Source organism: Coffea arabica, chromosome 1e, assembly GCF_036785885.1.
Source record: "Coffea arabica cultivar ET-39 chromosome 1e, Coffea Arabica ET-39 HiFi, whole genome shotgun sequence".
NCBI lineage: Eukaryota > Viridiplantae > Streptophyta > Magnoliopsida > Gentianales > Rubiaceae > Coffea > Coffea arabica.
The window spans coordinates 56,699,675-56,723,320 of NC_092311.1; the positions used below are offsets into that span (position 1 = coordinate 56,699,675).

Genomic DNA, 23,646 nt, shown 5'->3' on the forward strand with positions numbered 1-23,646 from the left:
CTCTGCTGCTTGATGGATCCCCCGTAACATTCTAAGCGCATCAAAGAATTTACAAACACTACAGGCAACTTTTTACTACAACATGCTGTTCAGTGCAAAAATTAAGATCTTCATTTGCTTCAAAGCCAGCGACCCCTTATACAATTGAATGTCAGAAAGTAACTCAAATGCCGCTCTACAAACTTTTGAGTTAAACACAATTTAACCCCATCCTTCCGCTTAGCCAGCACCACAAAATCTACCTTCTATGAATCCTACTAAAAAGCAAAAATTCTATCTTATCCTTCAGTTTCTGCTGTCTCTGAAAACAGGACCGAGGTTCTACAAATCTTCAAACAATCCCAAGAAAGGTATGAAGTCAAACAAAAGAAAAAGGGGAAATTAAAAAAAGAGTGTGCTTATTCAAATGAAAAGGCATATTTACAGACATCACGAGACCCGAGGGCAAAACTTCAGCTAGACAAGTTTGAGAGAAAATTTAGGACTATTAACCACTAGGCCCATATTTCCATTAACTTAAAATATGATACAGGAGTAGAAGGGGAGCCTGAAATGGAATCTCCCAGATTTTCAGGTCCCAAAGCCATCTCGAGTTTATGGTGAGAAAGGATACAGAGATGAAGGGATGATATACAATGCTGACACTCTACATGAAGTAGCTAAGTGATTTCTTCTTCCTTGAACCACCTTCTCCATACAATTCATTCCATTGGAGAAGCTCGTTCATATTTGCAGACTCTGACGACACACTGGCACAAACCTACAATTTAAAAGATGAAATATCACAAGTCTGTCTCCCAACTGCAACACGAAAATGCTTATGAGCATCACAAAATCTCCGGAAACAAAACCGCAAGGTAGTGATCTTACATATGGTCATTGTCATTGCTTTGACGAGAACAGCAGTAAGTTAAATCACACAATAATCCAAACTACTTGTACAACCAATGAGCTACAAAAATCCACATGCATTAAGAGATGAGAAAAAGGCAATGTCTCCACACTGCAAATGAGCCTACCTGTTCATGAGCATACTTGAAATCCTCCATGCTCACAGGACGAACATCTGAGCTGGTATGCAATGCTGGTAAAGGTCTATTTTCTCTCAAAGCCAAGGCTTTCTCCTACACAAGCAAGCAAACCACATTTTAACTCCACCTTGGAAGTTAGTAATATGAACAACAGATTGCACCAAACAGGATGTAACTATGCATCATTATCACCAAAGAAAAACAAATTCATAACCATCTGGCAATTACTAGTCGATAACCAAAAAGGTAAATGAAGATAAAACTAATATCTGGATCAGAAAAAGAAACCAATATCGCTACATTACAGTTAATAGTAGCATTGACAGCAGCACCACAAAAGAAAGGATATGCAACTAGAGGAGCCAACCAATTTAACTCACCTTCTTTTCTTTTTCCAGAATTTCTCTTATAGGACAATGAGCAGCTGTTACACACAGATTCTGGAGACAAGAGATGATAATTAACAAAGAGTGGGACAGTCCTCAAGCAGCGGAAAGAGGGGCAAAAACCTGAAGTTAATAGCAGGCAAAAATACAAACGCCAAAGGAAACTGGCTGACTAACCTTTAAATCACTTCCTGAGTACCCCTCAGTCATATTAGCAATCGATTCCAGATCAACATTAGGAGCCACTTCTTCTTTACTCAATATAACTTTCAAAATTTTCTCCCTATTTGGTGCATCTGGTAAGTTTACCATCAACCTGAACCAAAACAGACAGATGAAGCAACAGCTGTATATCATAATCATGTAAAAAGAAAGGGGGGAGGACCTGAAAAGAGTTATACCTTCGAGGAAGCCTCCTAATAACAGCCTCATCAAGGTCAAAAGGCCTATTTGTTGCAGCAAGTACCAATACCCGCTCCTTGTCTTTCGTCCGCAGACCATCCCAATTCACCATAAACTCATTCTTCATTTTCCGCATTGCTTCATGTTCACCAGGGTTTTCCCGCCGTCCTAACATGCTGTCAACCTACAACCAAGGTATACATGTTTCTTTCTATTGATAACAGAAGGCTAAGGAAAGAAATCAGACGAAAAGAAAAGCTGAAAAATAATCAACAATAATACAAGAGAGTCCTTGTTCCCTCTTTCTTTCAAAAGGTAATTTACCAGGACTGTTCTATGATGTCAGTGAAAAAATTCACAAGACATTGATAACAGTAATCAAAAATCAAAGGCAGACGTAATCATTAAAGAATGGAAAGAAACTAGCGAAAGAACCCAAAAGAAAGCTATTAATATATTGGTGAGACAGATAAGATCTCACCTCGTCAACAAAAACAACACTAGGAGCAATTTTACTAGCCAGTGTAAAAACTGCTTTCACATACTTCTCTCCTTCACCAAACCACTGCAAGCAACAAAAATACATTAAATCAATGAAAACAGCATTATACAAGAACAACCGTCAAGCAAAAAGAGACTACAGCAGCACCTTGGAAGTGATGCTTGACATTGATATGTTAATAAAGTTAGCCCCAGCTTCAGTGGCAACAGCTTTCGCAAGCATTGTTTTACCTGTGCCAGGAGGTCCAAAGAGCAATATTCCTTTGCAAGGCTGCCAAAGAACAACTCATTTAGCAAAAGAAACCAGCTCTGAAACATGACAAGTGTGTACACACATAAACAAGTTTGTTGAACATGGGCATTCTAAATTAAGTCCAAATATACCTTTGTGAGCTGTCCTTTACAAAATAACTCAGGCCTTTGTAAAGGAAGCATAACCAATTCTTTCAGAGTATCCTTCACATTTTCCAATGCTCCAATGTCATCAAAAGTAACTCCAATGTCAGTGGGTGGAATAACATCAGCAAGAAGTCTCTTCTCAAATTCATTCTCGGTAACCACATCCTGTGCAATATCTCTTATTAGAACATAAGAGGGAATATTTACTAAAACCAACTTATAAGAAACTTGAAATTAAGACAAACCGCTTTTACTTTGAGAGATTTCTTTGAACATTTGGTTTCATTTTGAATGCCCTGCAGGATATTGAGCCCGTAGCTAATACTGAAATTCCATTGAGGAACAATGTTAAAATATTTTGTACTAACAGGGAAAAGTAAAAAGAAATGTACTTAAGCTACCTTTCGTTGGCTATAGAGAGTCTGCTGTCTTTCACGGAAGCTTCAGAGAAATGCATAAAGTGATGACTTAAAGCCCACCCAATTATTTTTTCCACATCTATCACATTTGGAAAAGCAACTTATAAGCATCTCCATCAAGTTGAATTATCTCCAATGTCAGAAACCTAAATTTTAAACAAAAACCCACTTACTTTCACTTGTCAGTGCTTGATCTTTAATGCATAGGCTATCAAGGTCAGGGCAATCTATCCCAACTCGATTTAGCACCTGGTATAGTGAAAACAGTTCAGACAACAAGCAGCAGAAAATAAATACAACTCATTGGCTTCTAACACTTTCTGGTTTGATCAGAAAATGTGATTGATAATTACTTTTCAAGCCATTTTGTGTTTGGTTAGTAACTGGACCATATTAACTATACTATAAAATTGATGTTTGTAGCAACAAAACAAGAAATATAATATTATAACTAAAATAGTGGTTGATCAGCGAGCTACTTCCAAAAAAGTGCCTTAAAACTGGTAATTAGCAGCCAAGTGAAAAAAAGACCACAGCAGCATAGGATTTTTTCTACACTACATGTCCAAGAGTAAATACTTTTCGTGTAGCTGAAAACTGACATTGTTAGCATAAGACTAGCAAACCAGTTTCTGCAAATAGATAGAAGTCCTAAATTATTTCTTCATAGTCAATCAAATTAGAACTTAGAAAGAGCAAAAAAAGGAAGCAAATAAGGCCTGAACAAAACACGAGGCCAGCCTAAGATCTAAGTTTTGCAAGCTACAACCTCTCAAGGTTCCAACCACATGGAAGAGCAAAATCCAAACACCACAAGATGCAGATAATACCCAAATAAAAACCAGGCAGAGATGTTTGAAAGATGAACAAAAGAACAAGAAAGAAGAGATGTTTGAAAGATGGACAAAAGAACAAGAAAGAAGCAGCAAATTCCATGAAACATAACAGGAGAGTGAGGTCAAAGACAACTTACTGTTCGAATGCTAACAATATTTGACTGTGACTTCAAAGTTTCAATATCACGGTCCAGCTGTTGTTTCCAATCAGATAGCATAGATTCGTCCTGCCATAATACAACATAAATGACTCTCTGAATAGCAGCAAGCATGGGTAACAGTGTAGCACATAGTCAAATACTATTTACAATCACCTGAGGGATCTGTATCGTGACTTTGTTTGGGAAAAGACGGGAAAGCTGCTTCATTGTCTTGGGGGTTTCTTTGCCTCTGTCATGCAATCTACCAAAGTTATCCTGTAAAAGCAAACAAGTAATGAGGCATTCCAGGTTCAGGAAAATGACACTTTCAAATGCTAAAAGCTAAAGGAATTCAACAACAACATCAATAACAATAATAAAAGAAGAGAGAGGAGTAGCCTTTTTATTTAAGAGAATAGTTGATGTACAATGAGGTTTCAAGTCTTAAACATTAGAAAGGCAAAAAATTGCAGATCCTGTACAAGGTGAAAAAAAATCTACACAAGCCAGCAGGCTTGGCTCAAAAAAGACCAACCAACTTTGACACCATGCATGGAAGCCGAAGAGACATGCCAACTAACGTACACAAGAAGATTCCCTGCCCCCATTTCTCCACTTCCATGATAAAAAGCAATAATTAAACAAGAACTAGAAATAGGATAGAAACTAAGAACAATCCAATGTGGCAGATAATTAGAAAACAACGTACTGGAAAGGCTAGGTCAAGCAATGCTGTTTGATTGCTTCCAAACTTCGTAAACAGAAGTCCACCAGGATGGGACTGGAAAAGAATATTAGCATCAAATGCTATTTAACAGAAACGAATCTGAATGTAAAGAAGATCACCACCAATACTTACTTTCTCCTTTCTATTGTCCGTCTGGGTATGGGAAGCTATAACAACAACATTCTTTGGTAATTTCTCAAGCTTAACTTTAAAGCTTGCATATGCTTCAGGATTCCCCATCATGGATTTCTCTGTTTCTTTCACAAAGAGAATTAATGGGCTGTTTTTACTTTCTTTTGAAGCAACCTACAAAGGTAATATGCCAAATTAGGCATTACAACAGGACAGCAGTACGGTGATACACTATAATTGTATAACATTCCACAACAGAAAGGACAGCAACACTAACAAAGTATGATACCTCAAAAAGTTCATGAATAGCAAGCCTGTCAAAATCATCAGTTGAGGTATCAAGACGAAGCAGGTCAGCTGCAAATCAACAAGCGCATGTCAACAAGAACGGATTCAGTACATGAAGTTCAAGGAATCATGGGTGCAAGGAAAGTTGAATGAAAGAAAGATACATCATAGATAAAATGGTAGAATTACCAGCACAGAAGAAACCATGATCATCTTCACAGAGGCCCCCAAGATCATTGCCTTCGGGAATTGATCTATCAAATCTCACCCCAATTTTAGAGGCACCATTTTCCTCAAAAGCAAGAACTACTTTGCCTCGGTATCCATATGATGGTCCCCTACAAAAGGAGTAATGTATTATAACCTCAAAAGTCGACCAAAAGGCTAAATAGTTTATCCAACCCAACAAAACCAATATAATGCATTGTGAACATGCCAGCTAAAAGTAAGAATTGGCTACCAAGATCATTGTACCCATTGTCAGTATGCACACAATATTATCACACTGAAGAACCATCAAACTTAAATTCCAGCTACCTGATGAACAAGGCAGAATTGCTCTTAGATAGAAGCTTCATGCAGGGTTATACAAGAAACAATTTGAATTCCAGTCCACAATCAAAGAAAAGTTACAGATCAAGATTTCAGCAATCATGAAGTATCAAACATAATTCAGCATAAGCCACTCCATATAAATTAATGAATACAGTGGTAAAAAAATCATCTAATCTCAACACTATCCAAAGGTAGCCAAGAACAACACCTACCCTAAAACTACAAAAAATTTACTCCATCATTTAACATTCAAGGCATAAGATGTTGGCAAATTCAGAAAAAGCACCCATAAATTCGGCCTCTACCCTAAAACTGTGCTATCGTTCAGAAGGGGATAATCGGTTAGAAAGTCCCTGGTTTGGACAAGAATATTAACTAACAATATTGCAAATTATCATATGACATTCTTTACTGCTGACTATCTGCCCTGGTGATCAATATCCTTTAAAATCCAATTAACACACCTGACATTAAATAGGCTGTCCAACACCTCATACAGATGCAGAGGGAAAAGGGAAAACAAGAGAAAAAAATAGCAAGATTGGGGCTGAGGACAGGATAATTTGGGCTAGAAGTTCAATCAAACTGATGGAACATTCACCTTGACGGAGTTTGCATAGGAGAAAAGCCAGATGACAAAGGACCCATATACTTTACTCTATCACCTGCAAAATAGCATCCTCGGCATGTTTAATAAGAAGTCATCCTACAAATATCCAAGTACACGAAACACCTTCTGATCTGATTTTTTGCAACCACAGTCATCCCACAAGAGACAATGTAAAGCAATAGTCCTAAAATCATTAGCTACCTTTCTTAAAGGTATAGGTTTTTGATGATGCAGTAGATGACTCCTGCTTAGGCTGAGCCTGAGAGCTTAATGTAGAGCCCCCCGTTATTTCAGCCTCAACACTTGAAGCAGGTTTCTTAAGATGTAAAGCAGCCGTATGAGCAGCCCTTTTAGCAAAAACACTTGCTCTTTCAGGCCTGGAACCTTCTTTTACAGAATCCACTTCCTTCACTGTTGATCCCTGGAAAGATTTCAAATCAAACTATAAGTTAACAAAACACAAACCAACGTGACCCAAAAGAATTGTGACTGTAGAAGTATCTTACACCAGGCAACAGAAGGGAATCGACAATGAGCAATTTGGCATTAAAATGTTTCGCTAGTGCCTTTGTTAACATCTCCTGGTATATGTCCGACCCTACAAGAGATTTTCAACAACTAAAAAAGTCAAGAGGGAATAAAGAAGATCAAACGAGAAACAAATTTACTGAGAAAGAGGATGCTCTACCTGCTGGACCTGACAATAAAATTCTGGGGCACACGGTTGGGAGATCGGAGGTGAATTTTGCAAATTTGTTGCACTTCAAGGGTATGTAAGTAGAAGCAATGAGAACATTCTTTGTGGTCTCACTGTCAACAAGCAGGATACAACAATTACATAACAAGTTGTAGATAGCATAGTGGATAGGAAACAGCAAATAATAATCTCCAGCTTAGAACATGACTAACTAAAAGATAATTCCAAGTAATAATCAATCCCCAGCATGATAATAACATGAAAGTCATAGAAATTCAGAAACCCCTTCAAGTAAAAACTCCAAAACTAAAACAAAGACCCAGCCTACATGAGAAAGACCAATAACATAACACTAAGCACTATAACCAAATTCATAGAAATCTAACATGTTTGTGCAGTCTTGATCTGCTCAATAAGATAAAAACCGTTGTGATTAAGCCAGACTAGCTCAAGTAGTAATCACAATAATCTACTAGAGAAGAAGATAAACACAGGCACAACAGCCATGGGTCCGACATCAGCCTTATAGCCTGGCCACGTAATTGCTCCAAGATAAACTACAAGAAGAATTTAATAGCAAAGATACTACATACGTCAACATATTTTCCCAATATTCAGATCGAAGTTATCACCTCAAGTAATATGGAAAATTTTCAAATGAGACTTCAATACAGTTTGGATCAATTACTCCTTGCTGTAATACATCTTTAAATGCTTCCCGCCTGGTTGATGTCAGAATTGGAGGATCTAAATCCTTAAGTAGTTCTCCAATTTCCCTTTGTTCATCAAGAATTTTAGAAATACTCCCACTTAAGTCAAACTCAGCAGCACCTGATCTGGGAAACATTCTCAGGAACCTTATATCATGTGACGCAGCAGCTTCCTTCCCAATTTCTGGATCAACAGGATCAATTTCGACGCTGTCAAGATTCATGTTTTCATTCGCAGCACGAGACAATGGTACATTTGCCTTCTCACCCAGAACTGGGCTATCATTATGATCAGTAGTGTCCTTCATTTCAGCATCCACAATAGGATTATCCGACACTTCACATGTAGAAGGAAGTGTAGGCATTTCCGAACCTTCTTGTACATCCTCATCTTTCCTAGATGATGGAGGGAGTAAAGATAGCTCTTTCCGAAGATTAGATAAAGATGCTAAAGTCGATGCAACCGCAACAGCAGATGAATCTCCTGACCTGGCCTCAAAATGCAACCCTTTGATTGGTCCATTATGGGATTCTAATATGTTAACAGAAGGTGGAAGCGCCGTACCAGACACATTATCAGGGGTGAGTTGTTGGAAAATCTAATGATATGTTAAGGGAACAACTGTGCCTTAGTAGAATTAACAATTCTCGGAAAATAAAATAGACGTTAAAAAAAAATTTGCTGAGGACGAAAGAACTCTGTACAAGAAAAGAAAGGAACATAAAAAATTCACCTCCATTCACATGACCAATTTCTCAAGTATATAATTCAGAATGAAGAAAATAAATAGAGAAAAAAATTGTGGTAATAACACTAATTTCAACTTAAGTTATGAAGTGACCATTAAAATCTTCTTCTTCGGAATTACCATTCCTAATCTGAATTTCACTTAATATCTATGCAGAACATGAGATTTAGCAATAGAAGCTTAATTCATTTGGCACACTGATATATGAAAATGACCTAGCCTCAGCATCCTCCATGCTTAATCAAGAAAACAACATGTAAAATTTTCAATTGTCTTTGTTCTCCCCAAATACACATAAATGAGGAATGCTAGTGTAAGGATACGTATGCATGTTTACCAGATGAGCTAAACACAACCTCATCACCTCCACTTAGAGGCACAGTAGAATTCTTCGGGTATATCTTGCCATTAACCTGGACAGAACCTTTTTTCCCAGTAATCTCAAGTAAAGTGACCGGACATCCTCTCTAAAAAATAAAAAGGGAATAAACAAAATATGTAAGCATGCAAGACATCTGAAAATGTCACACTAATGCAAATTTATGCCATTAAAGATATCTGTTGTTAACATAAGAATTCACTTCATACCTCCGTCGATATGTGCCTCAAGCGACATAGAGATTTACTAACAGATGGATCTCCAACCCACAAGTCAGATTGGCGATCTTGCCCAACAGTGAAAGTAGAATTACTGATAACAACATGACGATTCTGATGGAACAAGAACCATAGAAAATAAAAGTAAATAACAAACTCCCCAGCAAAAACAAAAGTATAGGCTTCAGATTTTTCGAGACAAAGAAAAGAACAAAATCATGAATGGAACATGCACCATGATTTACCATGTTAGGAACTTGATAGTTGATACTGAATTTTATATTCCACGATACTTTGACTCATCAAACTAAAGTACTTAATTCAGACATTTCCAATTTCAAAAAATGGCCCTACATTAACATGTTTCAAAGATACATAGGAAATAATCGACTACAAATCCAATGAAACCTCAATAACCAAGTACAAATTCTTCATGCAAAACTGCAAAGCTGCATGATGAGATATGGGATAACAATGGGTTTGATTGGACACAAGTTACTTGGAAAAAATTATGTGGAGACTTCTTAAACACATTTCCTACCAGATTTTTATTTTCCAAGCCAACTTTTTTGTGTCACATGAATCGCATCACATCACATCACCAAAAAGTGCTACAGTAAATTAAAAAATTTCCAAAATAATCTCCACTCTAAACACACGATTTAAAATTAACTAAGGTTACATGACAAAATAGCATGCACACAACGAAATGCAGACCCACCAGAAATAATATGTGATTAAAGAATGAGAAACAAAGTATGTCAAAATACTATTCTTGGAGCAACAGGGTGATTTAAACAAATAGGTTCACTCGTCACCAGGATTCAGTGCTTTAAATAATGCACCTATAACTACTACAAAGCAGCAACTGCATAATTCCTCAACAGGATCTCTGTCGCAAATCCATTTATTCCCCAACCACATAAATAAGTACGTCACTAAAGAAGTATTCCGAAAAGATACCATTCTAGCTTAATTGTAAAACCGAGATATATGCAGATCATTATAATGACAAAAACCCTTTAATTGAATACCAAAGAAGCACTTGAAGTCCTTAAACCTGCCATATGATTCATATACCAAACAAGATGGTGCAATCTTTCTTTACGGCCATTAGAGGAACAACAATCCCAACAGGCATATTAATTATAATGCATGAAAAAGAGAGTTCAAGCAGGTTACGAGTATAGAATGGAAAGATCTTGCTCGCACATTACATAGCATCAGGCGGAAGAAAGAGGAGTATTGAGGTTCCAAGATTCAAAGCATCATACAACCTAATGGCTAAAACTTGTTCCAGAAATTTATAATTCATTAGAAAGAGTGTCGAAATTCATATTGATGAGAAAGCAAGCAAATAGTTTAAGGAGGCAACCTCAAATTAAAGGAATTTTAAACACCACATTTTTCATAATTACGAGCCTGAAAGTTTCACCAGTTGGATGATCCAAAATAGCCGGAATATAATCATAAATGACCCATGAAACGAACTTTATTTCCTGCCATGTACCAGATCATTGTAATTGTGAACAAGCCCATTTACTGTCTACCACGAAATATTTTATGTCACTACCAACTGCCTAGTAAAGGCACAAGCTAATAACCATGGCAAGCTCAATATTGTTGTGCTAACCAGATGACTCTAAAAGCCAACCACACACTATATATAATGTAGTTTTCTCAATGTCTTACCTAATTACATAATTTAATGTCTACTTATCTAGACTAGGATTAGACAACAGCAAATCATGGTACACAAATTCGCTCAAAATGGTCTTATTTGCTTGAGCCTTATTTGTGTCTATTCGTCAAACATCTTAAATAATATTTGAATACCAAAATAAGTAATTTCAAGACTTAAGCAAAAAATACAGAAGAAAGCGTGGGTCACTGGCAGGTCTTATACAAGTGATAAAACCTCGTGAAGTCGTTGATAACAGAGGTTCAAACCACAAAACCCAGAGACTACAGAACCCCAAAGATACATCCAATCAACTGGCAAACTTCACCCTGACAAGATGAAAGGGCAGGGTGAATTTCCAGCAACCTGGCTGTGATGATTCAGAAATGCTAAGTCCCAAAAGTAGAAATTCAAAACAACACAGATCTCAAGTCTTTTAAGAACTGAACCAGCCAAGACATACAAAGTCGTTAAGGTGACAATGCCAACAATTAATCTCAAAAAATGTAGCAATCTTCCACCTTGCACCAAGATGTTGATTCCATACATCGGATGAAAAGAACCAAAAATTACTCAGTGGACAAACAACAAAAGATCCCAAAATTCCATCTTGCTAAATCTTTGGTATCATCCATAAGCATAAAACACCCTGGAAAGAATGAGGGCAACAAGGGTGACAGCGTACCTGAGAGAATTGGGAGAGAAGCTTTCCCCAGGCAGCCGCCGCCTTAGATTTCATTTGCCGCTTCTTGCCCCGATTTAGCACCTTGCCAATAGATTTCGTTTTCTCCAAATCAATCACTGAATCACCTAAAAACCAATGAAACAGATAATAAAGGAAGCCCTGAATTCTTTAAAAAGAAGTAACAAGAATCACGGCTGAACACACAACCAAGAGAACATGCAAGAACAAAGATCGGACCTAAAGTCATCGGCGACACTAAAGGCTCACTTTCAAGTTGGCCCTCGGGCAATTTTTCAGGCACCTCCCCGTCCGACAGCTTCAAATTGTCAGCATCCGTCAGATCAGCTGACCGAACCTCCTGCTCTCGTGATTCCCTTCCGCTTTCCTTTGCGGCGTCTATTCCCACCTCCCCGGAAGAATCGTTAGTCGACGAGGATGCCTCCCCGGCCTATACCCATATAAAATCCCATTAACTCCTACTAATTTGGAAAAAAATCACTTGAAAAAAAAAATTGAATTTCTAGATTCAAGAATCATATGAAATTCCGTTGCGTGTAAAAGACACCCCAAATCAAAGCAGCAAACCCTAACCCTAACCTTGGATCTTTTGCCTTTAGGGAGAGGAGAGGAAGGGGAAGGAAGAGGGCGTTTGGAAGTAGAAGAGCTTCTCCTGGTTTCAACCATATTCTTGCCGTTCGCCTCGATTCCGAGAATTGATCGATCTTAATTATATCCCAATTTCAATAATAACTATAATCAGAGGGAGAGTATTTCCCGGAGAGAGGAATGAAAAGGAATAAATCAGAGAGAAGCAGTGGGGGGTGAGAAAAAATGGTGGCTGATTGCGGAAGATCAGTTATCAGCTCGGGCTTCGGCTTCTTCTGTTGTTTACTTAAATATTTATGTACAGTTACTACTTACTACTGTTCTTAAAAAAGGGAAAGGAAAGGAAAAAATCTACAGCGATTTTGATTTTGGGGTTTGGTTTGAATGGCGGTTTAATATAGGGTCAAAGTAGGGGATCTTACGGTATGTTCATTTTTTCTAATCGCCACGCATATATTATCTTTCCTAACCCCCAAAAAAAAAAAAAAAAAGTTGCCGTTTTTATCATTTAGGGAAGACTTCTTGTTCAAGTCGTTGCCATGACTCTCCCCATTATGAGATTTTATAGTTATTGTGAAGGGGGTGGCAGCAATCGGTTCAAGATCGAAGGGTTTAACACGAATCAAGATGTAAGATTGGATCTACTCTCGTATGATGCAATTTCCACAGGAACCTACCTCTATAGTAATCAATCTGATTTTAACCAGGTACCATTCGCAACAATAATGACGATATGGGTTGGTTCAACAAAAAACAGGTCATGGTTGGTTGGAGATTTCCTCTCATAATATAAAATAGGGATAATTTCGGAAACTCCCTCTGAGGTTTCTAACAATTTCACTGAGCTTTCCTAAATTTTAAAAAATTACATTTACCTCCCTTGATTTGATAGTTTTAATAACAAAACGTTAAAATAATTTTGACTTGATCAATTTTTTAAATAAATACCCAAAATGCCATTGTATAATGAGTTTTAATTTTTTTTATACAATTATAAGATTCTTTAGTATAATTGTAAGGCAAATGTGTCAAATTTTTCATGTCCATATCTACTAAATTGATAAACAACTATAATAATAATTTTATTACTATAATATAATACTTTTGATAGTATTTTATTATAAATTTAGATTTATAAGATATGAAAGAAACTGGTGAAATAATTCATTTAGAGTTTATGAAATTTTCGAATAGTGAAATTATCATCATTTAATAGTGGTTTTGGATAATTTCTTATTTATTTATTGTTAATTTTAATACCAAAAAATAGAAAACAAGAATCAGCAAAAACATTGGATTGCATATAAAATTAATTTGTCAAAAAAATCACTAGTTCAATATTTGATTATAATAAAAAATAGAGGTAATAGTGGCAGTTTTATAGTTTTATTGGCGAAAATTTTTTTAAAAAAAAAATAAGAAGGGAAAAATGATTTTAAAATTCATTCTAAGTATAAACATGCCAAATAAGGGAATTTCGTTAAAATATTTAAGAGTAAAATTGTCATTTTAAATGACAATGGAGGTGTGTATAATTTTTTAAATCTCAAAAGAGCTCAATGAAATTGTCAGAACTTTATGGGAGATTTATGAAATTATCCCTATAAAATAATAATTCATAGTTTTTATACCATAGTGCATGGTAGGTACTAGGCGCTGGGTAGACTATGGCTATGTTTGAATATCAAAACTTTTCAAATAATGTTTTATATAATAAACACGTTTTTCAACCCATTTTTTTATATTTTCAATCTTATTTTTATCTCGTAAAAGCTATTGCAACAGTTACAATTAAATAAAAAAGAACTCGCACTCAAATGCAACATGAGCACGATTCATCATAATCAAGAAGCTTATACCAACCTACCTAAGAGAAAAAAGTACGTCAAGAGTAAGGTTAAGCATGTCATATGCACGTTATCTTAGATTCATTGTTTTGCTCTACTCATTGTGTTGGAATACCTTGCTGAAGTAGGATTTTGACATTGGAGGGTGATCATTATTTATCCCTATCTTTGAATTTTATGTACACTTAGACGTATTAACTTTAACTAGCAAATTTACCCGTGCAATACATAGGTTTCTATTTTCAATCAAATTTATTTTAGAAAAAAGAAAATTCTAAAAAGTTCAAAATATGAAAAAAAATATTTACATCAACTGCTAGGCATTATGTATTGCATAGATATTATTATGTTGGACACACAAATCGAATATTTTAATATTCCAAAAGGTATTGTTATGAGAGCGTTATATGATTATAACAATGTATGGAAGAAAATTGAAGGGGGAAAAAAAGAAACATGCCAAAGAGATTTACTCTAGGATAAATGGAAGACTAACTAGAGTTGTGTTCGATGACAAATGAATTATAAGTAAATGTCATCATATTTACTTTTTTAACTACTTATATGATACATGAAATATTTGTTCAGGCACCAAATATGAATATTGAATCTATTTTTAAACTGAATTAAAAAGTCAAAATAATTATTTGTATATTCCAAAATGACGCTAGTATAAAGTAAACAAAATATTATTAATCTTTCTTACACCATCAGTTTTGGGTGGATAACAATTATATAAAATTTAAATTTGAAATCTAACTTTTGCACATGCATTATGAACCCAACGGGCGATAATGTATACATTGTCAATATATATAAGATTTATTCGAAAAAAATAAAAAAAAAACCTATTGAAGGCTCACTAAACACCAATAAAAATGTATAAAACAAACTTCGTTCATCTTATAACAATATCACTAACTCCATCGTTGCCCATTAAAATGCATTTAAGAAATTTTAAATTTTGATATTTAAAATGAACATGAAAGTCATCAGAAATTTTTTTTTTTTTTGTGAGAAACAAATTTCCTTTCAATGACCTTGATACATCAAAATGGGAAAAATATTTTTCATATTAGGATTAATTTGTCCTTACACTATTAATGTATACACTGACGGGTTTGAATAAATATTATATAATCTGAATTTGAATTAAAACATCAGTTTTGATGTATGTGGCATGCGATTACACCCGCTACTGTATAAACTGCCGATGTATAAAATATTTACCCTTCAGATTATACATATATGTATCCATGCATGCATATATGCATCAGTTGACGGTGGATTTTGCTTTTATTCCTTATATGTCGAAGCTATTGGATGTTATTAGTGAACCAAATTATTATTATATTATTATTTGATCAAAATAATTATTATTATTTTTAAGACGATGTTATTTACACTCTAATTATGTTATTTACGTTCTCATTGTCTCATTTTCATCTGACTACTAAAGCTAGCCCATAGGCAAGGAAACGAAATTAAGATAGGAGCAATACGGTTTCATTAAAATGAAAATGGCATAGCGGGAGTGTAAATAATATATTTTAAAATATATATTAGCCTGTGTTCAAAATTATAGCTAATTGATCATATTATTCAAAATTGCAAACTTAAAGCTACTGGTACTTGCTTCTTTCTTTGTTTGCTGGGAAGTGATAAACAAACTAAAGAAATAGTGTAGAAGGTTACAATTTAATAGTACGCGAAGTCGACGAGAACCCAAGGCAACTACTACAACCTCTTGATATTCTAACGAGGCAAACATTTTGACAGTAATAGGACACTCTAATATCTTTCCAGAGCATAAGAAAACAGGAACACTATTTTTTTTTTTCCAAACGATAAAAGAAGGAACACTAATTACCGGTACATGATAAGATGAATATTTTGGCTTGTACCAGTTAGGGCTGCAAACGAGTCGAGTTGAGTCGAGTTTTGAGCTAATCGAGCCGAGTTTCGATTAAATTTTACCAAATTCGAACTCGACGAGCCAACAATTTTCGAGCTCGAGCTTGAAAAAAAATAAAAAATAAAAAATTTATTTTTTAAAAAATAAATAAAATAATATTTTTTTTCTGAATAAATAATAAAATATTAAGGATATATACGTAATTTTACTATAAAAATAAAAAATAAAAAATAAATATATAATATACGTAATTTTGTTATTAAATAAAAAATATATATATATATATATATTCAAACTCGCGAGCTAACGAGCTTAATATTCTTAATCCGAGTTTGACTCGAACCGGCTCGAGCTCGATTAATATCGAATTCGATTCGAGCCGCTCGCGAGCGGTTCGATTCGTTTGCAGCTCTAGTACCAGCACTAGCAGGCACAAGATTATGCAATCGGAAATAATACATTAACGGATACTCCCATTACGAGTTATAGCAGTGAATAAATGAGCAGGTAATCGTTAACCACCAACAACAAATCGATTTAGGTTGATGTTGACACCGTAAGAGTTTCGGCATCACTTGAAACAGTGGGACCGCACTGAAACACTTTGCCAATTCTCTCAATCGGCACCACAGGCAGGCACTGCAACACCGTGTAACCCCTCTGCGCCGTGTATGCCACGGCTTCATTGTATTTCTCGCACCAATAAGCAGCCGTGGGGATAATCATTTGAACCACTTGAGGGAATAGAGGGTGCTGGTTCAGCGAGCGCCAAGCCGACACCGGATACCGCTCAGCTAGCGGCTCACACTTGAAATAGAATTCCTTGGTTGTCGGTTCGTACGCATTATTAAGCGTCTAGGCAATGCTTTTAGCACCGTCCACCAAGCCGACCAGCTGCAACTCGGAGGCGACATCTCTAGCCACCTCAGGGGCCCTCTGAGCTGCCAAGAACAGTTGATGTGAGAATTGCTTCAGGACCGGGATCGGGTGTACATGACGGTCTAACTCGTTAATCGATTCGTCGACCTACAAATCACGTGAGTCAACGGTGAGATGAGTTGCACGTGCTGATGGCTGTGGGGGAATGAAGAAATCAGGAAAAGGAAAGCCATCACGTTTCATGTGACTACTGACTTTTGAGGAAGAAGATAACGAAAAAAAGAAGAAGATGAAGAAGAAAAACCTTGCAATCTACAAGCTTGAGAAGCTCAAGGGGACGTTGCGAAACTTGCGGTAGATAGGTCCAATGATGGTTCTGACAGTTGCTTCCACAGTTTTAACGTCCGATTTCAAAGGACCGGAGCTTTCTTTCGCGTAGTCGTAGAGTGATGAGAAACAAATGATCATGTAGATTGCTCCGACTCGGACGAAATCAAGATACTTGAGCTTTTTCTTCTCGCATCCTCCCTCAACGGTAGGGTTCATTTGGGAGTTGAGGATTTGGACAGGAAAAAAAAAAAGGAAAGAAAAGAAAGTTTAATTTTTGTTTTGTTTGTGAGTTTTTAGTAAGGGAGAAAAACAAGAAAATGGGAGGATAAATAGTAGGCAAAATTTTTCTTCCCAAATTGGAGAGGAAGTTGAAGGAAACTTATGAAAATTTTTAATATATTTGTTTTATCCTTAAAAATAACTTAAATAAATATTTAATGACTTTCATATCGAAAATCATTTTATGAATTCTCAGAACTCCTTTTCATGAATTCTCAGAACTCCCAGACAACGTAATAATCCATTCTCTTTTCTTATTTTCTGTCATAATTTAAATTTTCTCTTCTTCTCTTTCTATCCTAAACTCCCAAACTAAGCCTTAATGAATTCGATTCACAGAATTAGCATGTCAAGGGCTTGCATATGATTTGCGGGGTATAAAAGTTTAAAATAAATAAATAAATAAAAGGACGTCAATAAGGTCAAACGCTTTAGTGGCAACCGACAAGACATCTAAACTCCATAAAAAATGGTCAATTAAGACCGTCACATGTTGTAACAAGTTTTTAGTGAAAGGTAAGGATTGAATCCTTAAAAGTTTGGTGATGACCAAAAAATAAATATTCATAGTAAAAAGTTTTTCATATAAACTATTAAAGTAAAATATTTCAAAAACACTTTATAAAATATCTAATTCAAACACAATCTTGATCTTTTTCAACTATAGTTATAAGAACTTGTTAAAAATAAAAATTGTTAAAACACCTTGAGGATTAGTGATATTTTCACAAACAAAATTTTTAAATATAATGTTACAATAACATACTCTTAGAACACTCCAAAAATCACAGTATCAATATAAATATCAAATACAACTAACAAATAAATAATTAAAAAATCCCACCACCTTTATCTTTTCCGGTCATCACACATTACCACCACAAACCATTATTATCTCTCATCTCATTCACCAATAACACTGTATCTTCTCTGTCCCTTCTTCTTTCCTCCCTTCTCTTTCTCCTTCTCTGTCTCTTTTGGTCACGGCTAGAGGCTCTGACCGGAGAGGAGAAAGTAGGCAGGAAAAGGGAAAAGAATGGAGGGGATGAAAGAGGATGAGGAAGAGGGAAGTGGAGACATAGGACGGGGAAAAAACACAAAGTAAAAGTACATAAAACGGCGATATGGGGACAGGGGAACATAAGTGGAATACCTATGGTTGGTGTCAATTTACGTTTTTGACCAAGCGAACCACAAGTGTGAGGGCATAAGTGGATATATGAAAACGACGTGGGAGTCATGTGAATTACATGAGGCGTAAGTTTTTTTTTCCTTAAACAAATTTCCTTTTTTATTTTTCTTTCTCTCCCCATGCCCTTCTATCTTAACCATCAATTTCAAAATTGGAATCATGAATTTGATAATAGAAAGAAACTGTAAGAGTACTCCCCTAGTGGCTAAATGGGTGTAAGTTGAATTTGGCAAAATAAATAAATAATATTAATGGCGTCTAAAAATTCATACAAGGAAAACACAAATACATCTAGAAAGTAAATTATTTCGGATAAATTTTTGAAAAAATATTATAATATTTTTTTATATGACGTATGTAAGATAAATGACTTGTTTGAGATTGCAATAACTCGTTAAAAAAAAAATACTCTACTTAACAGAGTTTTTAATAAAAGCATTTATTAAATGTTTAAACGCCTTTAAATATATTGTTTAAATACATTGTTCAATAAGTACTTATTGAATTGGATAATATATAATTTAAAATTTTAAAAATATATTTATCTTTTTATTTAATTCATGATATAATGATTAAATTTAATATTTTACTTTTTTAAACATAAAAACTATTGCCAAAGTTTTGAATTTGAGTTTTTATTAAAAGTTTTTTTAACACAAAAAGTAATTTATGGATTAATATTTACCAAATGGCTAAAAAGTGGTTTTAGCGCTAAAAAAAGCATTTTTATCAAAAGACCTCAAATAGGATCAAAATCATCATTGGAAAAATATATTCACGATACAAATAAATAAATTATTTGTGTCAATAACCCTATTCCAATCAAACTCCGGGTTTTTTTAACAGCGTTATCAAGTCGTTAGGGTGCCTGAGGCGGAGGAGCAAGTGCAGGGGATCCATCGGTGGGAGACCCTTAGAACCTAGCTAAGATGGAAGAGGAGGTGAGGATGCTTCTCCAGGACGCTTTTGGCGAATCATCGGATGGCGAAGGCGGCGATGAAGCACAAGAAAGGAAGTCCCAAGATTTGAACAAGCTCTCGATTTTTGGTGAAATCCAAAACTGGGAAAGAATTGACCAAATTAAGGGCTTATGGTTATGCAGGGACTTCCTATCTCCCGATCAACAATCTTCGCTGCTCTCCGCAATCCAAAAAGGCACTTCTATCAATTTGTAAAAACCTTTCTAACTTAACTGCTTTTATTTGGTTGTTGCGTACTAAGATGATTGTTAGCCGCTCGAAAAACTGGTGATGGCATGTGAGCTTTCGTATATTTTTTTTTCCTTGAGTCCTAATACAATTTTTATGTTTCTTTAGAGTCGAATCAAATTAAATTTGTTTGAGTTTGATTAAATGCTTATTAAATATTTCTCAAAGGATGATTGATAAAATCACAAAATAATAATTGAAGAGGGCTCTCATGCAAGTGTTATTTGTGGCTGCAGAAGGATGGTTGAGTGAATTCTCTGGAAATCAGGTATTAACACTTACTGCCCCTTAGTTCTTGGAAATGTTGAGTTGAATGTTCTGTAATCGTCGCTGCCCGTTGACGGCTCTTGGATTCTCACTTCCACTGGTTATTGCGAATTTGTAGAAATCTGGTGCTAAATGGAAGACCACACCTGTTTATTTTCTTGTTTTATTTATTTGGATGAATTTTAGAAGAATTGAAATCGATCATACCCGTCATGCCTTAAAACACTTCAGAATTTGATCTTTTGTCAACCGACTGCACATTGTTATTTGTAAGCTAATCCGTTTCACATTACTCTCCTTCACAATCGCTCTATTAATGTTTCAGCATATATGCATTTTCTTTGTCGTTGAAGGCCATGAGATTTGGAAATCTTCCCCAATGGGCCATTGAACTTTCCAACTCCATTAAGGAGGCTGTTTTCGTCAGTCATTATCTCTCTGAATCCAGGAACTTACCAACTCGTGACAAAGGTAAAGAGGCCTACCCCCTTCCACCAGAATTGTTATGGAGGGAACCACTATTTGATCAACTTATTGCGAACACATACCAACCAGGTGAGGTGCGACATACTCTTAACTCAATTCCTTTATTCGCTCAGGAAATTGGTATGAATATAAACTTGACGCACACACACACACACGCATATGTATGTATATGTGTGTGTATAAACTCTCTGCATAACTCCTTTCCATGCTTGGCAAGTTCATGTCTCTGGTTTGGCTCCATGATGATTGTAGTAATACAACCAAAAGCACCTTGGATTACTGCTGAGTTGCCTTTCTTGATAAAATTCTTTCCATTCTCTGGTCCCTTGGAGTTTTGCTCCTTGGGCTATTATAAGTGAACTTGCTGGCAGTTCCTCATTTTTCCTTTTTTTTTTTTTTTTGCCTTTAATCGTTTCAATTGTTAATTGGTCAAGAAAAATCAGTTACCATGCACTAGGTGATTTTCTTGCTATTAATATTTATTTCCCTGTGTCCGTCTTCTTAAGACCATTGGAAACAGACCACTTTGATCCTACTGGCATGCAGGGAATTTGTGCGCATGTTGATCTGATGCGCTTTGATGATGGAATTGCCATTCTTTCTTTGGAATCATCCTGTGTCATGCACTTTAGTCTAGTTGAGGATGAGTTATCTGATTATAGAGAGGAGAAGGCGGGCAAAAATAGTTCTTCTGCAAAGATCCCTGTGCTTTTAACCGAAGGATCGTTGGTCCTAATGTGGGGAGAAGCACGCTACTTTTGGAAGCATGAGATTAATAGGAAGCCTGGTTTTCAGAAGTGGATGGGGCAAGAAATTGATCAAAGAAAGCGAACCTCTATTACATTGAGGAAGCTTTGCTAAACTACACCATATTCCGTGGTACAATATTATTGTTACAACATAATCTACTCTTTTCTATCTCGACTGCAGATAACTCTTTTCAGTACAATATTATTGTTACAATTAATAATCCTCTACTGAAAAAAAAAAAAAGGGAATAGAGATGGGGGAAAGGCGGATGGGGGTGTGTGCTTTTCTATCTTTTTTTTTTTTTTTTTTTCAAGTACAATATTGTTACAATTAATTCTATACTGAGAAAAAGGAACTTAGTCCTTCCTCAACTGACCAACCGAGGATCAAGTTATCAGTTTGATGTCGAAGCGTTACTCATAACAGCCATTGTAATTAACGTGAAAATGGGGAAGCGCATATGCCTATACAAAAGAACCATATAAAATTCCTAATTTGAGTCTCCGGGATAAAAACCTGGAACAGGAATTTCTTTCCACCCCACTCTGGCCAAACAAGTAGCAAAAGGAATAAAAGCACGCAACAAAATTTGAAGTCCGTGCAAAACATATTACTAATCAGTGCTGGCATGAGATCGTGCAGTCCACAAACTTCTCGCAGCAACCAGAGGGCAAAAGTGAGAGATACAAGGGGAGGAAAAAGAAGTCTGTCTCAATCTGAGAAAGTTATGTTACATCTGTATGCACCCGAAAAGGAAATTAAGAAGGGAGGCCAGAAAAGAAAAGAAAAGAAAAGATGTTGTCTATCACACGAGGGGTAATACAAGCACAATATTTGCCAGTGACAAAATCAAAGCCCATAACAGGCAAGGCTTCACTAGATCGGCAGCGAGGGGATTCATGGTTCGAAAGATCCTGGCGCACCCAACCAAAGCCCCAAACAAAGCGACGCAAAGCACCAAGCCCATCCTACTGGCTCCGGCCTGAAAAACGATCGGATCCCAAGCAAGGCTCAAGGAGAGCTGGCCCAAGTACAGCAGCAGCGCCGTTGGGTTCCTGTGAAACCCGCCTTCGGCCCAAACAAGCCATGCCGACAGGCCCATAAGGAAAGCAGAGGCCAGGCATGCCGAGTGCAAGGCCCACAGAGGAGGAGACCAGAAGGGCTTTTTCATGGTGGCATACTGAAGACTAGAGCCGAAAAGAGAAATGTCCAACAGGGTTAAAGAAAGTGGGAGAGCAAGTGCAAGGCCCAGTGAGCGAAGGCCGCGCTTGGCCATGGCTGTTCTCTTCTTCTGGTGTCTTCTTGTCGCGGTGGTGCCGGTATCCTTTGGGGGCTGTATCTCCTCTTCTGCTTCTTCATCTCTGGTTCTGTGTTTCAGTTCCTGGGAAGCCATGACGACTACCGGCGTTGTGTTTGTTTGATTTAGACGAGAGAGAGAGAGAGACTGAATTTTTGGGAAAAAAAAAAAAAAGAAGAGTGGGTGCAGAGCTTTTTCAGGTGAAGAATTTATGGAGCAAAGCGAGTTTTTCTGTGGTTTGTTGTGGGGAGAAGGAGGACAGATGGCGGAAACGGATGATGAATTTAATTGAGCAGCGTACACGTGGGCCAAAATTTATCGCCAGCGCTGCATGAGGTATTAGTGATCTCCTTTGCTATCTTGGCACCTCTCTGCTGACAAACATTACATCATCATTCCGAGTCAACAATTACCACCACCATGGCTCTGCTTGCCTCTATTACCATTCTCTCCGTCTCCTCTCATGAAATTTGTTACTTTTTCTTGTTTTAAAATTAATTATCCGAATCCACCCTTTCTTTTTAATCAATCAAATCTTATCTCTGTTCGTTACGTCAGTCACTCGTCATTTATCTATCATAATTATCAATACATCAATAAATAAAGAATGATCCGTCAGTAAAGATATAAAAAATAAATAAATAAAAATTCTCTTTTCTCTTAATATTAAAATTATACACTTTTTTTTTAAATGACAAATATTTTGTGGGATGAAGAAAATATTACGTTTTGATTTGATGGGCTAACTCAAGAATGATTTGAAATTGAAGGAATAATTGTATTGTTCGAATGTGACTAGCATAAAAATGATCGAAGTTCATTTTGGGAATTGAGGTTAGATGAAATCGAACGCCTATTTCTTTCTTTCTTTTTTTTTTTTTAAAGAAAAAAAAAGAGAACAAAAACACATGTAAGCATTAGGAAAGGTGAAGAAGATTCACTGTTTATTATTACCTTGACCTGATGAAAAATTAGATTTAGCTGGGAAAAAAAGAGCAAAATGGTCATTTGGAAATATGATGATCATTGACCAACAGTAACTTTT

General features: G+C 36.1%; 3 protein-coding genes and 1 pseudogene across 17 annotated transcripts; 1 reads left to right on the top strand and 3 right to left on the bottom strand.

Annotated features, from left to right (window-relative positions):
- Nucleotides 1–88: 88 nt before the first annotated feature.
- Nucleotides 89–12,621, bottom strand: LOC113734804 (uncharacterized). 6 transcript variants are annotated; one of them, XM_027261530.2, is made up of 27 exons: nucleotides 12,143–12,621; nucleotides 11,783–11,993; nucleotides 11,546–11,670; nucleotides 9,171–9,293; nucleotides 8,906–9,049; nucleotides 7,756–8,432; nucleotides 7,115–7,236; nucleotides 6,933–7,024; nucleotides 6,628–6,847; nucleotides 6,418–6,481; nucleotides 5,451–5,599; nucleotides 5,263–5,330; nucleotides 4,974–5,147; nucleotides 4,824–4,895; nucleotides 4,289–4,390; nucleotides 4,112–4,201; nucleotides 3,312–3,387; nucleotides 3,121–3,217; nucleotides 2,974–3,043; nucleotides 2,705–2,884; nucleotides 2,469–2,591; nucleotides 2,301–2,384; nucleotides 1,819–2,003; nucleotides 1,595–1,733; nucleotides 1,412–1,471; nucleotides 1,020–1,124; nucleotides 89–760 (listed from the first exon to the last, which is right to left on the bottom strand). In XM_027261530.2, exons 1-27 carry the CDS (start codon nucleotides 12,227–12,229, stop codon nucleotides 647–649), a joined length of 3,753 nt encoding a protein of 1,250 aa, XP_027117331.1. In that variant the 5' UTR covers nucleotides 12,230–12,621; the 3' UTR covers nucleotides 89–646. The 6 variants fall into 6 exon arrangements, with proteins under 6 accessions (XP_027117331.1, XP_027117347.1, XP_027117321.1 ...); XM_027261546.2 differs by having other exon boundaries at nucleotides 11,813–11,993; nucleotides 12,143–12,451; XM_027261520.2 differs by having other exon boundaries at nucleotides 382–760; nucleotides 2,965–3,043.
- A 3,762-nt stretch (nucleotides 12,622–16,383) lies between these two features.
- Nucleotides 16,384–17,410, bottom strand: LOC113730863 (stress-related protein-like; annotated as a pseudogene).
- A 1,928-nt stretch (nucleotides 17,411–19,338) lies between these two features.
- On the top strand, nucleotides 19,339–21,526 carry LOC113734789 (uncharacterized protein P8A3.02c-like). Of its 10 annotated transcripts, none has more exons than XM_072067233.1 (4): nucleotides 19,346–19,748; nucleotides 20,038–20,069; nucleotides 20,422–20,623; nucleotides 21,101–21,252. In XM_072067233.1, the coding sequence occupies exons 1-4, from the start codon at nucleotides 19,523–19,525 to the stop codon at nucleotides 21,118–21,120; spliced, it is 480 nt and encodes a 159-aa protein (XP_071923334.1). In that variant the 5' UTR covers nucleotides 19,346–19,522; the 3' UTR covers nucleotides 21,121–21,252. The 10 variants fall into 10 exon arrangements, 2 of the variants coding, with proteins under 2 accessions (XP_071923334.1, XP_027117274.2); XM_027261473.2 differs by having other exon boundaries at nucleotides 19,347–19,748; nucleotides 20,422–20,628; nucleotides 21,101–21,526; XR_011821872.1 differs by having other exon boundaries at nucleotides 19,606–19,850; nucleotides 20,394–20,623.
- Nucleotides 21,527–21,874: 348 nt separating this feature from the next.
- LOC113734801 (translocator protein homolog) lies at nucleotides 21,875–22,853 on the bottom strand. Its single transcript, XM_027261507.2, has one exon. It carries the CDS (start codon nucleotides 22,695–22,697, stop codon nucleotides 22,110–22,112), a length of 588 nt encoding a protein of 195 aa, XP_027117308.2. The 5' UTR covers nucleotides 22,698–22,853; the 3' UTR covers nucleotides 21,875–22,109.
- Nucleotides 22,854–23,646: the final 793 nt, after the last annotated feature.

Bases quoted from the DNA above. Each gene is read 5' to 3' on its own strand.
- LOC113734801 (XM_027261507.2), bottom strand. From the start codon at position 22,697: ATGGCTTCCCAGGAACTGAAACACAGAACCAGAGATGAAGAAGCAGAA.
- LOC113734789 (XM_027261473.2), top strand. From the start codon at position 19,523: ATGGAAGAGGAGGTGAGGATGCTTCTCCAGGACGCTTTTGGCGAATCA. The intron at 19,749-20,037 runs GCACTTCTATCA...TTGTGGCTGCAG, and splicing joins GCTCTCCGCAATCCAAAAAG to AAGGATGGTTGAGTGAATTC. The intron at 20,070-20,421 runs GTATTAACACTT...TTGTCGTTGAAG, and splicing joins GTGAATTCTCTGGAAATCAG to GCCATGAGATTTGGAAATCT.
- LOC113734804 (XM_027261520.2), bottom strand. From the start codon at position 12,229: ATGGTTGAAACCAGGAGAAGCTCTTCTACTTCCAAACGCCCTCTTCCT. The intron at 3,044-3,120 runs GTAGCTTAAGTA...ATGGAATTTCAG, and splicing joins CTCTCTATAGCCAACGAAAG to TATTAGCTACGGGCTCAATA. The intron at 1,125-1,411 runs GTGAGTTAAATT...TTGCTTGTGTAG, and splicing joins TTCTGGAAAAAGAAAAGAAG to GAGAAAGCCTTGGCTTTGAG.